Raw genomic sequence first — 14,993 nt, 5'->3', positions numbered from 1 at the left:
GCTTCTGTGAGAAGCTGCTAGAAGCTTCCCTGATGTCCGACAGAGCCAATGCCAGCTGGTTCCAAGACAGACCCACCAAGGCCGAGCCCATCAGCAACAGTGATAGTGCCTCTGTGATAACATATTTAAGAAGGGGAAAAAAAATTGCTGTGGAACACAAACTGCAGCTGGAGGAGAGAGGAGTGAGAACACGTGAGAGAAACAAATCTGCAGACCCCCCTAGGTCAGTGAAGAAAGAGAGGGAGGAGGTGCTCCAGGCGCCAGAGCAGAGATTCCCCTGCAGGCCATGGGAAAGACCACGGTGGGGCAGGCTGTCCCCCTGCAGCCCAGAGAGGTCCACGGTGGAGCAGATCTCCACCTGCAGCCCATGGAGGAACCCACACTGGAGCAGGTAGATGCCCGAAGGAGGCTGTGACCCTGTGGGAAGCCCATGCTGGAGCAGGCTCCTGGCAGAACCTGCGGCCCTGTGGAGAGAGGAGCCCACGCTGGAGCAGGTTTTCTGGCAGGACTTGTGACCCTGCAGGGGACCCACGCTGGAGCAGTCTGTGCCTGAAGGACTGCAGCCTTTGGAAAGGACCCATGCTGGAGCAGTTCGTGAAGAACTGCAGCCCATGGGAAGGACTCAGGTTGGAGAAGTTTGTGGAGAACTGTCCCCTGTGGGAGGGACCCCACACTGGAGCAGGGGAAGAGTGTGAAGAGGAAGAAGCAGCAGAGACAATATGTGATGAACTGACGACAATCCCCATTCCCTGTCCCACCTCCACCAGTTGCGGGGAGGAGGTAGAGAATTCAGGAGTGAAGTTGAGCCCAGGAAGAAGGGAGGGGTGGGGGGAAGGAAGGTGTTTTAAGATTTGGTTTTATTTCTCATTGCCCTACTTTGGTTTGATTGGCAATAAATTAAATTAATTTCCCTGAGTCGAGACTGTTTTGCCCGTGACAGTAATTGCTGTGTGATGTCCCTGCCCTTGCCTCTACCCACGAGCCTTTTGTTGTATTTTCTCTCCCCCGTCCAGCTGAGGAGGGGAGCGATAGAGCGGCTTTGGTGGGCTCCTGGCATCCAGCCAGGGTCAACCCACCACACTGATGTAGTATAAAACTGTCCCAATTCTTCCTTGCTGTATTTGAGAAAAACAAATCAATCTTGCTGAAGATTGAACAGCCTTTCATCAGATGGGGGAAATATTAAGTATATATTACTTAACCTTAAAATAAAACATTGCATCTAGTACAGCATTACTTCAGTTCTCCCACAGAGTGGAGGTTGTTGTGGGTTTTTTTTTTCCCCCATTTCACATTATTTTGCTGAATCGCAGCAGGTAGTAGCATGGTTTTATCTTACTGGTCTATTTGATGCCAGTCGGACAACTGTCAGCCTTGTCTTGGGAGGAGTCAAGATCAAAAAGTAATGTTCCTTCTTTGATTCTTTTTATTTCCCCTTGACCGAGAACTTGTTTATGCTCTGAAGTAACACCTGCAAGCACAGTATCTGCTTCCTGTACATTTTCATTACCTTTTTCAAATTGTCATAGTTATTTCTAAAAAACAATTTAGTTTCACCTCTAACTTTTCTTAAACAGTGCTTTCATTTGAGAAAGCATTTTAGCATTTTTACCTCTTCAATATTTAAGCAATGTTTAGCTTTTCTTCAGCTTATATATAGGATGTCCTCTGACACTGGACCATGATACGCTTCTGATACCAGAGCTGTGTTCCTAGCAGAGTGCACCTGGCTTTGGCAGTGGCTTTGGCTTCAAGTTCTTGGGTACTCCAAAACTAAATTTATGCCACTTTTTCTAGCCCCCCTGCCTTCCCCCCCAAGCTCCCTTCCAGTTACCTCACTTTGTTGGTTTAATTTAGTAGTAGCATGACGTAGCTACATGACATTCTTTTACTTTCTGTTTTGTAGCAAGTCAAAAACACCAGTTAAATGACTAATAAATGAAATAACCTCTCTTACATCCTCCTACTGAATGCCTGCTTCTCATGTGTTTTGAGTCTCTGATGCTGAGATCCTGTTGACTTCCATCATCTTCTAACATCTATTATCCAATAATTTATTGTAACTGCTCCCTGATACTTACTCTTGGGGACAAAAAGGTATTTCTGACTTTATTATGGACGTGAAAGGACTTGGCAGGGGTAAATCAGGTGACAGCTGCTGTCTCGCAGGAGAGAGGAATTTTCATGCTGGAAGAAGGAAAGAACAGAGGTAGTTGCATCGGGAGCACAGGAGCTCTAGACCTCTTTTAAGCAGCACAGCCCACTTGATGCGGTAAAGAGTGACAGAGGCTTTCCTAATTACGTAAAGTATGCTTAGTAAATACGTAGGTGAATCAACTATGGATTTTGATTGATTCTACAGTAGACAGATACTGTTGCCTTTCTCCACCTAGCATGAATGCCAGCGTGTAACCACTGTGACACCACCAGTTTGGCTACTGGGAAAATGAGGAACTGTATATGTTGGCACTAGATGTCAATTCTGCCAGTGGAGGATTGGAGTGGAAGGCATTTAAATTCACGTGACAAGAGTTTCCATGGGCACGCTTCAGAAAAAGCATTCTTTCCTGTACAATACCAGATACATTTGCTCTGTGCAACTACGGCATGGAGCGACAGCTAACGCAGGTTTGCATACAGCACTACGGAATACATACGTAACGGAGAACCATCCATTTCAAAATACAACATGAAGAGAACAAAACTTGTTTCTTTGGAGTTACTCAATCGTATTTGTATGCTGTTACTAGTTTTTCTAGTCAAGAGGGTGCTGTTTCATACATGTTCACGCTGCACTGTTCTGGAACTCGTTTTCTAGTGTCAGCTAGATCACAACTCTTTAAAACATGAACACAGCCAGGACGCTGAAGCGCATCCAAGTTTAGCTAATGAAGACTGATTTGTTTAGCCATGAAATCTAAAGGAATGCAGGTGTCCTTTAAGAATGATGTGGCTGCTTCCAGCAACACAGGAAGCAGAAAATCATGGATCTCATTCAAAGAGAGATTTTCAATGGACAGGATACCTGTTGTTTTTTCTTTTTTCCCTTGTACCTGAACTGCGATGCAGCAGCACTGCCCAGGCAGGGGGTGGTGAAGAGCAGGAAGCAGAGGCAGCAGTCTGCCTTGCAGGATGCGCCTGGGGAAACTGCCTGCTGCTGGGCCTGTGCCTCAGGTGCACAAAAGCTCTTTGTCAAAAGCCGAAAGCACATCTGAGGTAGCGAGATCAATAAAGTACACACGTATTTCTACAGGGATATGTAAAAATACTTTACTTCAAAGGTTCTAAAGACTCCTAACAAGCCACCACAGATGGGGAACAGAAAAGGAAAGGAACAGCTCAGATTTGAAATACAGCATGAGTATAGCCATTGCTACATCTCCATCAGAATTCCTGCTGGGCAGAGGTGAGAAACAACTGTAAGAAGGAAAAGAAGAAAAAAAAATCCCCCCTGACCAGGCTCCCAAAGCCGGGGTGGGGTGGCTGTGGCACGGCCCCCCTTTGCGTGGGGGCAAAGCTGCTGGTCTTGGGAAGGTGACACCCGTGAAGTGATGCCTTCCTGCGGGGTGTGTGTGTGTGTGTGTGTGCAAATACCACCCCCCGAACCGAGGCTCGGGGCAGCCTGGGTGCCCCCCAGCATCACCCCGCGGAGCCTGGGCGGCGCAGGAGGCGACCGATCGGTCCGAGGAGCCGGCAGAGCCGCCTCCAGCGGCCAACGGGAGCCAGAAGACGATCGATCCCGTGCAAAGCCCGCCTGTGTGGTGATGCGGCGGTCCGAAACGCTCTCCTGCTGCTGTCCGAGCCCAGGGCCGGCCAGGCGACGTGCCGGGCGACCGCCTTCCAGGCGAACGTCTGGGCCCCGCGGAACGGCCGGACCGGAGCCGGCTGCCGGCGCCTTGCGGCGGGCCGCAGCTGGACCCCGCCGGTCGACCCCCGGGCGGGCTGGAGGGCCGGGTCTGGTCGGCCGGGCCGGGCCGGGTCGGGCGGGCCGAGTCCGCTTCCCCGGCGCGACCGGCGGCAGCTGCGGGCCTCGCGCCTGCCCCCCGACGGGCCCGCGCGCTCCCGTCCCCCCACCGCCCCCGGCAACGGCAAACGCGCGCTCCCGAGCGCGCCCCGTGACGCCTCCCCCCACCTCACGGAGCGGCCCCGCCCACCGGCGCGCCGTCACCGACCGGCTTCCTCGCGCAATCCTTCCGCGCCCGGGCCTCTCGTTCCCGCACCGGCCGCCTTCCCCCGCCGCCTCCTCCTCCTCGTCGTCTCCCCGCCGGCCTGCCCCGCCGCCCTCCCCGCACGTTTTCGGCGGCCGCAGGCGCTTCCCCTCCCCCGCGCCGCTCCCCGACCGCTGCCGGGCCGGGGACTACTTTTTTCCCCCCCGCCCTTCCCCGGGCGTGCCCGGCGCAGGTGGCGGCGGAGGCGCCGTGGCCGGTCGCGCGGCGGCGATGGCGGCGGCGCCGCCGCCGAGGCTGCGCTAGCGCCAGCGCAGGGGGGAGGGGAGCCGGAGCGCGAGCGCGGCGTCCGGCGGGGGGCGGGGGCGGCTCGCGCCCGCGCGCGGAGGAGAAGGGAGGGGAGGGGAGGGGGGGGGGGGAGCGGTTGGCGGTGGGGGAGGGGCGGCGCTGACAGGGCTATGCCGAGCCGGGCCCTGCCCGCGCCAGGCGCTGCCTGAGCCCTAATCCCTGCCCGGGCAGCAACGGCCGCCGCCAGCAGCGATTGTGCCGAGCGAGCGGGCGGGCGAGCGGGCGGGCAGGCAGGCAGGCGAGCGAGCGGCAAGCCGCCGGGCCGGGGCCGCCATGGCCGAGCCCCCGGCCTCTTCCAACTCCGGCGGCGTGTCCCTGCCGCTCATTGAATCAGGTAAAACCGCCGGGGCGCGGGCGGCCGCGGGCCAGGGCGAGAGCCGCTGCCGGTGCCGCCGCCGCTCCCTGCCGCCATCTTCCTGCCCGTGATGATGAATTACAGTCACCCCGGGGGCTCCCCCCCCCCCCCCCCCTCCCGCCCCGGCCTCATCCCCCGTCTCTCCCCGTGTCTCTTGCAGAGCTCTACTTCCTCATAGCCCGGTTCCTGACCACCGGGCCCTGCAGGAGAGCGCTGAAGGTGAGTAGAGGGGCTCCCCACACTCACCTGGGCGCACAGGCTCAGACCCCTCGGCCGTGGCTGCCGCAAGGAGGATTGAAGGGGAGGTGTGAACAGCCGGTCCCCCCGGTCCCCCTCCCCCTCCCGAGCCCTGCCGCGGCCGCTTGAGAAGCCGGAGGCTTGCTCATCCCTAACTCGGTATTTTTTTTTCTCCCCTTTTCTCTGCAGGTGCTGGTGCAGGAGCTGGAGCAGCACCAGGTCTGTGTGGGCTCTGATGAAATCATCTCTCTTGATGTAGTCAAAAGTTTCCTTTACTTTACAAGTCATTCAGGTTTCTTCCACTCTACTGTCTCAACTTTTTCCCCTCGACACACATTGTTTTGGATGTGATCTATCCCTCCTTCCCCTTTAACCGCTCACTTTTTTTTTTTTTTTCCCCTCCGTTTAGTTGCTTCCTAAAAGGTTGGATTGGCAAGGAAACGAGCATTATAGAAGTTATGAAGAATTGGTGAGACTTTTTTTTTTTCCTCCATAAAAAAAACTTTCAATTAGGAAGATAACTTTGATGTTAGACCCTTTACCTTTAAAAGTAGGCCCAAAGCTTTACCTTCCAGTTTCATTCTGGCTCTATTAAGACATTGGACTTATTTTGGAAAGGGCCTTTAATTTCTTTACATTAGACTAACAAAAACACAAGTGGTGTTTTAAATTGAGGATATTGTTTACATAGCAGAGGTGGAGCTTGGCGTTGTGCATTGGTACATGCCGCTGCCTACATACAGGGAAGAACCAATCTGAAGCAAGGTTTCATTTCAGAGTTTTGTGAGCAAGTTTGTTAAGCACGTTTTGATTTGATGATATTTATTTTCTGGTTGGCTTCCTTCATCAGTCCCCTTCAACAGATTAGGAAATGAAATCGCTGTTCAGAAATCAAGGGTTGGCAGTTCTGGTGCCTACGAGTATGCGCTTTATCTCTGGCTACTCACTGGTCATAGCTTTGTTTCCAAATATTAGAAAGATAGGAGTGATCTCTCAACAGCATGTACTTACGCCTTCTATGGCAGATGTTTGCTCTAAATGTTTTAACTTACATCTCTTTCAGAATGGAAAGCTGCCTTTCTCTTGGTGTTTTATTTTACTGCTTCTTAAATGGCAAAGTGTAATTGGCAATTGAATCGTGTGAAATGATGGCCTGGTGGTGCCTGCCCAGCGTGGTTTTATCCTGCTTTATTGTAGCTGATCTTGTTTTCTTTAATCAGATGTTTATTCTCACTTCCGCCCCCCCCCCTAAGATTCAGGCATTCCAGGTTAATTGACTGATTTCTCCCTTATGGGTCAGTTTGTGTATTGTTATAGTTAAATCTCCTTGTCCCTCTTGTGTATTTGCATAGAGAAGGAATGAAATCTTGTTTAAAACATTTTCTTAATTATTTAAGTGCTGCTTAAAATGATAAATGGGATTCCATTTCTTCTACTTGTCAGTGTGGTCAGGTGAGCAAATGAGGTTTTAAATTAATGCTTTAAGTCACTAAAAAGCCTAGTCTTGCTAAACAGGAATACTTTCAAGCTCTGACTTGAATTTAGCAAACGTTGACGTTTAAAAAGGATTGTTTGGGGTTTTTTTTGTTGGTTGGTTGGTTTCTTTTTTTTTTTTTTGACCCCAGTTCTTATGGCAAAAAGTGGTGGTGTTGGGAGATGTCATGTGTGGATTCTTCTGACTTCAGGGTTTTTTTAACTGTGTTTATTATGCATATAAGGTTGTCAGATTAATTCTTTAATATGTGCTACTTCTGCCTCTTTTTCCTACACAATTTAAAAGAAACTTCTACAGAGGATAATAGTATTTCAGAATATACAGATTAATCTTTTGAAGGTTTTAGATTCTGCTTTTGAGGGACTTTGGGAACCTCTTGTTGTCCCACTGGTCTCACTTTGAATTTGCAGAGACCACAGACAAACGCAATCATGTGGTGCAATTATTTCTTCTCCTCTTTGTTCGTGATGGAATTGGAGCAAGACTTTAAAATAACTGCTCCTTCCAAAATGTGAGTAAAACTACTTAAAAAGGAAAGAACTGCAAGGTTTCGTATGCATGCTTCTATCGGGCATTGCATTTGGAATCAGGAATATACTTGCTGATGATGGCATGCAAACAAAATGGTTTATAATGCTTGATGTAACGTATGCTGAGCTTTCTGCCCTGAATGTCGTGGCTGGTACTGCTCTATACCAATTCAAGAGGCAAAATTTATAAAGAAATTATGAAAAAGTACATTTTTGCAATCTTTGGACTACCAAATATATTTCTCATAATCAACCTTAGGCATCTGATGAGCCAATTTGCTTGGATGTTATTTGGCTGTGTGGTAATGTTAACTATTTGACTGATATTACTGCCTCCCTCTCACCCAGGAACACAACCTATACCCTCGCAAGCTTTATACATTACTTGGATTTTTATTATTAAAACAAGTATTAAGTTGTGGCTTAAATCATATGTTCTCAATACTCAGTATGCATTCGTGCAACTTTTTGTTGAATAGATCTTACATGACAGCATGTGGTATTTTTATTCCCACTGTTCTGATGACGAGATCAGCCTTGTCAGGACTTCACTCGTGTACGTTCAGTCAGTAGGCTAAGGGAATAGCATCATAAGCGTGAGCTGGTTCTGCCTGCGTTCTGAGCTACGTGGGCAAGAGGCCACATACCTGTGTTGGTGTGGCCCTCTGCCTCTCCTGGGTGTATTGGCTGGGAATAGTCTGGCTGCTGAAGTAGCAGTGTGGCTTCTGGGTCTAACTGGTTTTACGTGGCCAGATCAGAGAGTGGAGTAGGCATGGGGCTGTTTGTGTCTGCTGATTCAGACTTCCCCAATAGTTGAAATTTATGATTCTTATGGTCTGGTTTACTCGAGTCTGTGTAAACTCTACTTTGCATCTTTAACTTCTACATTATTGTGATTGACTTTATAGTTAGATAAGGATTTTTTTCACTGAACTGCTAGAAAGAAGAGAGGGGAAAAAATAATCAAAAACCACACACATCTGTTCTTGACCGAGACATCTGAGTGTGTGTGGGGGTTTATTTTTTTAGACTGTTAGGTGTAGATAGTATGGGATCCTTCCTGAATGGACGGATGACTGTTTCTATCCTTTTGGTTTAGGGAGGAAGAGCAGTCTTATGCTGTGTAGTACTGGTTCTTCAAGGAAACTATTTCCGGAGAGATTATACTCAAACCTACTAGTTTGCAGTTTACTGAACAAGTGCTGTGCGACTGAAGTACTAGTTGCATAAATTTTTGTGTTTGATTATGAAAAAATTCTCTCTGATCTTGAGTTATGAAGGTTTGAATTTTATTTATTTTTAAGAAAAATAATTGGGTGAATTGGGCAAAGACACTCATTGCAGGGTGCCACACAAACTGGTGCCACAAGTGTAAATATTGCAGGCTTTCAGTAGTAAAATACCGATGTGCAGTAGTTTTACTGCAGTCATTTTTACTACAGCTCTCCCATTCTTGGAGAGTACTTCCTGAATTTATGAGATCAGAGCTTAACAGAACTGATTTTGTTTTGTAAGTTGAACTTAAAAAATATTTAAACAATGTTTAATATACCTGTGGATACTGATGCTTTTAGATTTGTCTGTTCTGGATGTACCATATATATTTTTAAACCTTAAATTTCTGTCAGGTGCTGTCCAACAAACATGTGGCTCCAGACCATTTGTTACAAATTTGCAAGCGTATTGGCCCTATACTGGATAAGGAGATACCACCCAGCATTTCGAGAGTGAATTCCTTACTTGGTGCAGGGAGACAGTCATTGTTACGTACAGCAAAAGGTATGGTTTGTTCATTATTTGAAATGACTATGATACATTTTTGTAAGTGTATGGTGAAGACTTTTGGAATACTTAAAAGCGGTGAGCTTTCACCAAAATTGGCCCCCGCTTCTTCTGTACTGTGTTTAATGAGCCAAAACACTAGCAATCTCTGTATTAATGGTATAAATGTATATTGGTTGTTGTGAAGGGAAGGTTTTAAGTTGCATCACAAGACTTATTGTTACTCTGAGTGCTGAGGCTGCTGAACATGTCCAGTTTTCGGTGTTAATGCAATATAGTGAATCATCAGGACACAGGTGCTACTTCTCTAACATCTCCTGACACTCCCAGTAGTATATTCGCCCATGTTGATTTTGAATGCGATAGCTGTTGTACTCTGTTCAGTGCAAATGTGAGACAGTAACACCGGTTTTCTCAAAGTTTTCTTGGTTAATGCAAATGGCATCACAATTAGTACTTGTGAATTCTCTACGTATGCAGGAAGAAAGTCCCTGCCCGTACCTTAAAGGCAATGGTTGGCAATGCATAATAAGCACATAGTTTATTTGATAGAGTAGTTTTTAGCTTTAGACTTATCTCTTTGAATGTTTCTGGGAGGGGGGTGTTTATGTGTTTGTGTGAAGTTCTGTTGGGTAGCTAGACGCTATGAAGTGGGACTGGTTTATGGGATACTGTTGTGTTTTCAGTTATCTGCCCTAACTGCTTTAAAGGATGCGCACTGAATGACAGTGACTGTTCTATCCTCAAAATCACGATTGCAATTACTTCAGCATGAGTGTGTCACAATAACTGCCAGTGTGGGATTTTTTTTTTAAGAATTGCAGAATTGTCAGGTTGGAAAGGACCTCTTGAGATCATCTAGTTAAATAATTTCATACTAATAAATATTCAATAAATATTTATAATTTATGAATAAGTATTCATGAAAATGTTAAAAATCTTAAATCTTTTACACTGACAACTAGTAGGAAAATTCAGTTGAAAAGTTACTTTTGTGTTATATAAACTGCAGGGGCATCACCATTTAGGAGTAATTTCAAAGCTTGGTGGTTGGTTGTGTTGCGGGTTTTTTTCCTCCTTCTGTTACTATATTAAATGGATTTTTCTCTCCTCTGATGCTACACTGTTCATGAAAAGTTTTGAGGCATTTGGTGTTTCTAGTTTTTTAGTTTCAATTTGGTGTTTGAGACCACCTATAGGTACGTTCTTTACCATGTTTTGGAACTGCAGTTCTCTTGGCATTTTTAATGTGTACTTATGATGAACTTCAACCAATTGGTTTTAAAGATTGCAGGAGCACTGTTTGGAAGGGCTCTGCATTTGCTGCTCTTCATAGAGGAAGACCTCCTGAAATTCCTGTGAACTATGGCACACCACCAAATCTTGGTAAGCTCTTTTCAACACTCATCCCTGCTGCTGTGAGCGTATGATGTGTATCTTGATTCTGGCCTTGCTACAATGCTAATAATTGCACCTCAGAACTGGATCTGGAGGCTTATGTGAAGAAATTCATATGACTCCACTGGAGTTAGGTATTGGGTACAAAGGTCTGCCTGCAGCATGAGTGAGACAGTAGCCTCTACATGACATCTTTTTCTTTTATAAAGACACTGTATTAATTAGATAAACCTACAGAAAATATATATCATTCTCCTTTGGATAGAGGGACTCTTGTATGATTTAAGGTATAGAAAGCCATGGGAAGATAAAGATGACATTTAGCACTTATTTAGAGACTGAAGTTTTGATTAGAGCAAGTTTAATATACTGTCTTGGTTTTATACATAGGAAAAAATAGCAAATACAAAAAAAGTGACTTTATGCAATCTGAAAGTCACTTCTGTGAAGTCCTTAAGTAGTATATTAATGGAAGTTAAATCCTGGTTTAGAATAAACACGTTTTAAACATCAATATGTTCATTCTTTGATTTCTTTGTGTTCTAGTGGAAGTACATCGAGCAAAACAATTAACTGGATATGCAAAGTTCAGTACTTCATTTCCAGGAAGTATGTATCAGCATATCAAGATGCACAGACGGATTCTTGGCCATCTTTCTTCTGTATATTGTGTTGCATTCGATAGGACTGGACATAGAATATTTACTGTGAGTTGATGAAATAGATCCAAATCTGAATATAGTCCTAGATGGATGCAAGGAAAAGAACTTTGAAATGTGTGTTATGCTAAAACCTCTGGAGGTGGTATCAGTAGTGTTAAAATGTAGCTGATTAGCTCCATTGCCATGCTTATGTAGAACAATTTGATGTAACTAAAGGCCGGAAGCATGTAAGAAATTGTTGTACTTAATATCTGGTCAGGTGTTGACATAGATGTAGGAGCTTTATTTCTTTCAGCCTAAGTAGTATACATAGTTTTAAATTGAAGTGTTATTTACCAAGCTGTGGAAAAACATAGTTAGGTTCTTTAAAGGAAACTTAGAACTCTTATTCTGAATGTCTTTGAAAATCCTTGCTGAGTGTAATAAATATTTCTTTCTAGGGCTCAGATGACTGTTTGGTAAAGATTTGGTCAACTCATAATGGCAGGTTATTCGCCACATTACGAGGACATTCAGCGGAGATTTCCGATATGGCTGTCAATTACGAAAACACTATGATTGCAGCTGGAAGCTGTGATAAAATGATCAGAGTGTGGTGTCTGAGAACTTGTGCACCAGTTGCGGTCCTCCATGGACATACAGGGTCAATTACCTCATTACAGGTATGGGTTTTTTTTAAATGTTTATACATATTGAAGCCCAAATAATGTAGATGGATTGTAAGAAGCAGCCAGTCCATGAAACTCAGAGATAAGTTTCATTTGACAGCATGGTATGGAAAGTTTGAAGGTATTTTAATCAAATAGAAAACAAGAAGTAATTTGGCAAAAAAAAAATGCTCTTTCACCTAATTTGAAAAGTTAAGAGTCTGCTTTAGTAGTAGGATTTAGATTGTTGCGACACCTTAAGATTAGCTAGCTATCATATTGGTAAGAAATAACCAGTTTCCTTGGTTTCTTATTGAAGTTGAGAAACATAGTTACATGAATGCTCTACACCTTTAGAGCCTTCTATATTTGTGTTAAAACTTCTTGAGAAGGAATATTAATACCTCATTTTCAGTTTGTGGTGAAAAGTACTTTGTGGTTGCTGTCACTAGGTTACTTGCGAAGTGTACATCTTACTGTTTCATGTTGAAGTGCAAGGAACTGATGTTCCGCTTGCCACGAAGGCTGGCATGTGAACAGCAAATAACTTCCACTGTGCCTATCACTGTGGTTTTCACATGACTGAAATTATGTGTGACTGCCTGTGGGAATATTAAAATCTGAACATTTAAACACCGATGTCAAAAACTAGTCAAAACCACAGGAGAAACCTGCTATTAAAAAAAAAGAAAAGGGAAAAAATAAAGTTCCTTACCTCCCTGAAAATCCTGAATATTTAAGTGAAGATAATGACAGAAATCCTTCTTCACTTAAAGATCACTACCTGTAATATTTGAGCTGTTGGAACCAAAGAGAATTTCTGGGAAATATTGTGTCCTCCTATTGGTGATATGCTGGTTTATGTGGGCGAGTGTTCTGATCCAGTATGTGGATTCTTGCAACTTCTGTGATATAGTTATCTGTCTTAATCTCAAAAATATGAGTTACTTCAAAAGTGAAAAGATGTTCAGTGCAATATGTTGTGTATTTAAATTTGAAGGCATTGTGATAACTTTGTGCTATTGGTAGTCCTTTGGATTCAGTCTTGTTTTGGCCTTTTTAATTGCTTATTTAACAGATAAACTAGTAGTTCATTATCCAGATTTGCTGTGTTTTCCAATGAGACAAACAGGCTTATGTTGAGGGGTGAAGAGTGGCTACCTGCCAGCTTGTGAAGTTCAGTACAAAAAATAATTTTGCAGTTTTCTGAGAAGTGCTGCCTCTGAGAGTAATCTTCATATTTGCAGAATTTCTGTGGCATTTATTGCAATTGTGTTGTTTCTTTGTTTTTTTAATGGCAAAGTACTTGTGATGTTTCTTTTATTGTAGTATGGTGAATTTTTTTTTGTTTAAGCATTCTTAATACTATAATTGCAATACATACAATTTATATGGCTGTTTCCAACGGTGGTAGTAGTAATTAATGAACAATTTAATCAACTTGTGTAACTTGTGTTCTGTAATGTGTTCTGAAGGGTAGCTCTGTGCATAGTGGTAAATCCATATCTTAAAGAAGTATGTGTGAGGACTTCCTATAAATTCGTATGTGTGGCTGGGTTGCACATACTCAGATTATCTGATGACTGATGCTCTGCTTAATTATAGAATTTAAAAAGTAAGCCTGTCTAGTGAAACATCCTTCCTTTTTTTTTCCAGTCTGCTCTGCTCATTACTTCATGCATTGAAAAAAAAATTTTGTCAATGATTGTGGTTAGTTAAGACTTGAAAAACAAAGTAGTGGATAAATTGGTTTTATATAATGCAATAATTGAAACAATAGACCGCAAACTTATTTTAATGTACAGGAGACACTATTTTGTAAACATTAAAAATGACAGTTATCGAGAACTGCTTTACCAGTTTTAGTTGAAAAATCCAAAGTAAATCAAGGTTTTACATTAACGTTCTTAGAAGTTCATAAACAGTTTCTAAATATCTCTTTGTATGTGTCTGTTTTTACTTTATTCTCTTTAGTTTAGTCCAATGGTGAAAGGCTCTATGCGATACATGGTCTCTACTGGTGCAGATGGAACTGTTTGCTTTTGGCAATGGGATACAGATTCCATGAAATTCAAGTATGTAAATGAGTTGCTGATTAACTCTATGCCATACTATGCTTAATTAAAATAAGTGAAGTACTTTTAACTAGCTAAAAAGATTTGATATTTTGTGATGATAAAAATGTTGTGGAAATAATCTATTACATAATTATTTTAAAGCACCGTCACTAACTATATCCTTTACAAATTTATGTTATTCCTTTGTTGTGGGAGATTAGTTAGGAGATATATTAACTTCTTACTACACTAAAATTACAAATGTAGGACAACTAGAATTGCTGCAGATGTGAATATGGTGGAACAGTATAATAAAACTTTTTGTTTATGTTGAGTTTTCAACAGTCATGTAGTTTTGGGATGTCTCTTGCAGACCTTGCATGCAGAGTATGTTCAGGATAGTGTTTAAATGTTCTATATGTGATTGCTGTTTATTTAACCAAAAAAAAATTATTACTGGAAAGAAGAGATCTGAGATGAGCAGTCTGTATCTAGTATTGTGTCATATAATGGCAGCTATTTAAAAAAAACAACACAGTACTTCAGAAAGTGGAAGATTATTTTGGTTTTTAGTTCACACTTGTGATTTTAAGGTAGTAGAATTGCAGCAAAAACTATCAAAGGCATAGTTTCATCTGAAGAATCTTTTAGGGCTGTAAGTTATAGGAGAAGAGTGTTTAAACTGGATCATTAATTGTTCTCCTAAAACTAGTTTAGAAGACTGTATGAGATATAAACATCATTTAAAGTAGTTTAAGCATGGACTTAAATTGGTTTAAGCATTGGTAGGTCTCAGGAGCATTCTTGGGATTTGAGTCTCTGTATTGTGTATCAAACAAACATGAGAAATATACTGAAGGTCTCAACATTTCCTTTGATAAACAGAAAAGCAGTACAATAATGAGTAGAAACCTATAATGCTTGTAAGTGGCACAGTTTGCTGGATTTCTTATTGGTGTAGTTCTTAGTAGCTACTTGCTGTGAGATTATCGCATGTCAGCTGGAAGAGTGTGTACATGACTTGCAGAACAGGAAACCAGTCTTTTATATCACCGTGTGCAAAACTTCTATTTACTTATGTAAAACTTTATGATTTTGCACAGCATTCTGCAGTAATGGTATTTGGTGGGCCTTACTTCACATACTGTTGGTGGTTTGTAATGTGAGGGCAAGAGTTCAGTATTTTGTGAGTATGTTATGGAGGGGGTAAATTGTACTTACTGAAGGATGAGAGAGAATAAACATTCTTTGGCATGTCATGTTATCCTTGCTAGGTAATAGCATCTTGCAGAAAAAGCCATAAGCTGTGTGGGCTT

At 43.3% G+C, this 14,993-nt stretch overlaps 1 protein-coding gene across 2 annotated transcripts in view; it reads left to right on the top strand.

Annotated features, from left to right (window-relative positions):
* The first annotated feature begins 4,732 nt into the window (after nucleotides 1-4,732).
* BRWD1 (bromodomain and WD repeat domain containing 1) overlaps nucleotides 4,733-14,993 on the top strand; it is a 63,246-nt gene continuing 52,985 nt past the window's right edge. For both annotated transcript variants that reach the window (XM_049834934.1, XM_049834935.1), the window contains exons 1-9: nucleotides 4,733-4,848; nucleotides 5,030-5,088; nucleotides 5,296-5,325; nucleotides 5,516-5,575; nucleotides 8,760-8,910; nucleotides 10,201-10,299; nucleotides 10,858-11,018; nucleotides 11,414-11,635; nucleotides 13,595-13,695. In XM_049834934.1, coding sequence (XP_049690891.1) covers nucleotides 4,788-4,848; nucleotides 5,030-5,088; nucleotides 5,296-5,325; nucleotides 5,516-5,575; nucleotides 8,760-8,910; nucleotides 10,201-10,299; nucleotides 10,858-11,018; nucleotides 11,414-11,635; nucleotides 13,595-13,695 — 944 coding nt within the window. In that variant the 5' untranslated portion in view covers nucleotides 4,733-4,787. The remainder of the gene's footprint in view (nucleotides 4,849-5,029; nucleotides 5,089-5,295; nucleotides 5,326-5,515; nucleotides 5,576-8,759; nucleotides 8,911-10,200; nucleotides 10,300-10,857; nucleotides 11,019-11,413; nucleotides 11,636-13,594; nucleotides 13,696-14,993) is intronic.

The sequence above is a fragment of the Accipiter gentilis genome, chromosome 32 (assembly GCF_929443795.1).
Source record: "Accipiter gentilis chromosome 32, bAccGen1.1, whole genome shotgun sequence".
NCBI lineage: Eukaryota > Metazoa > Chordata > Aves > Accipitriformes > Accipitridae > Astur > Astur gentilis.
Note: the sequence above shows the minus strand (reverse complement) of the source record. Positions and strands in the feature narration are given on the sequence as shown.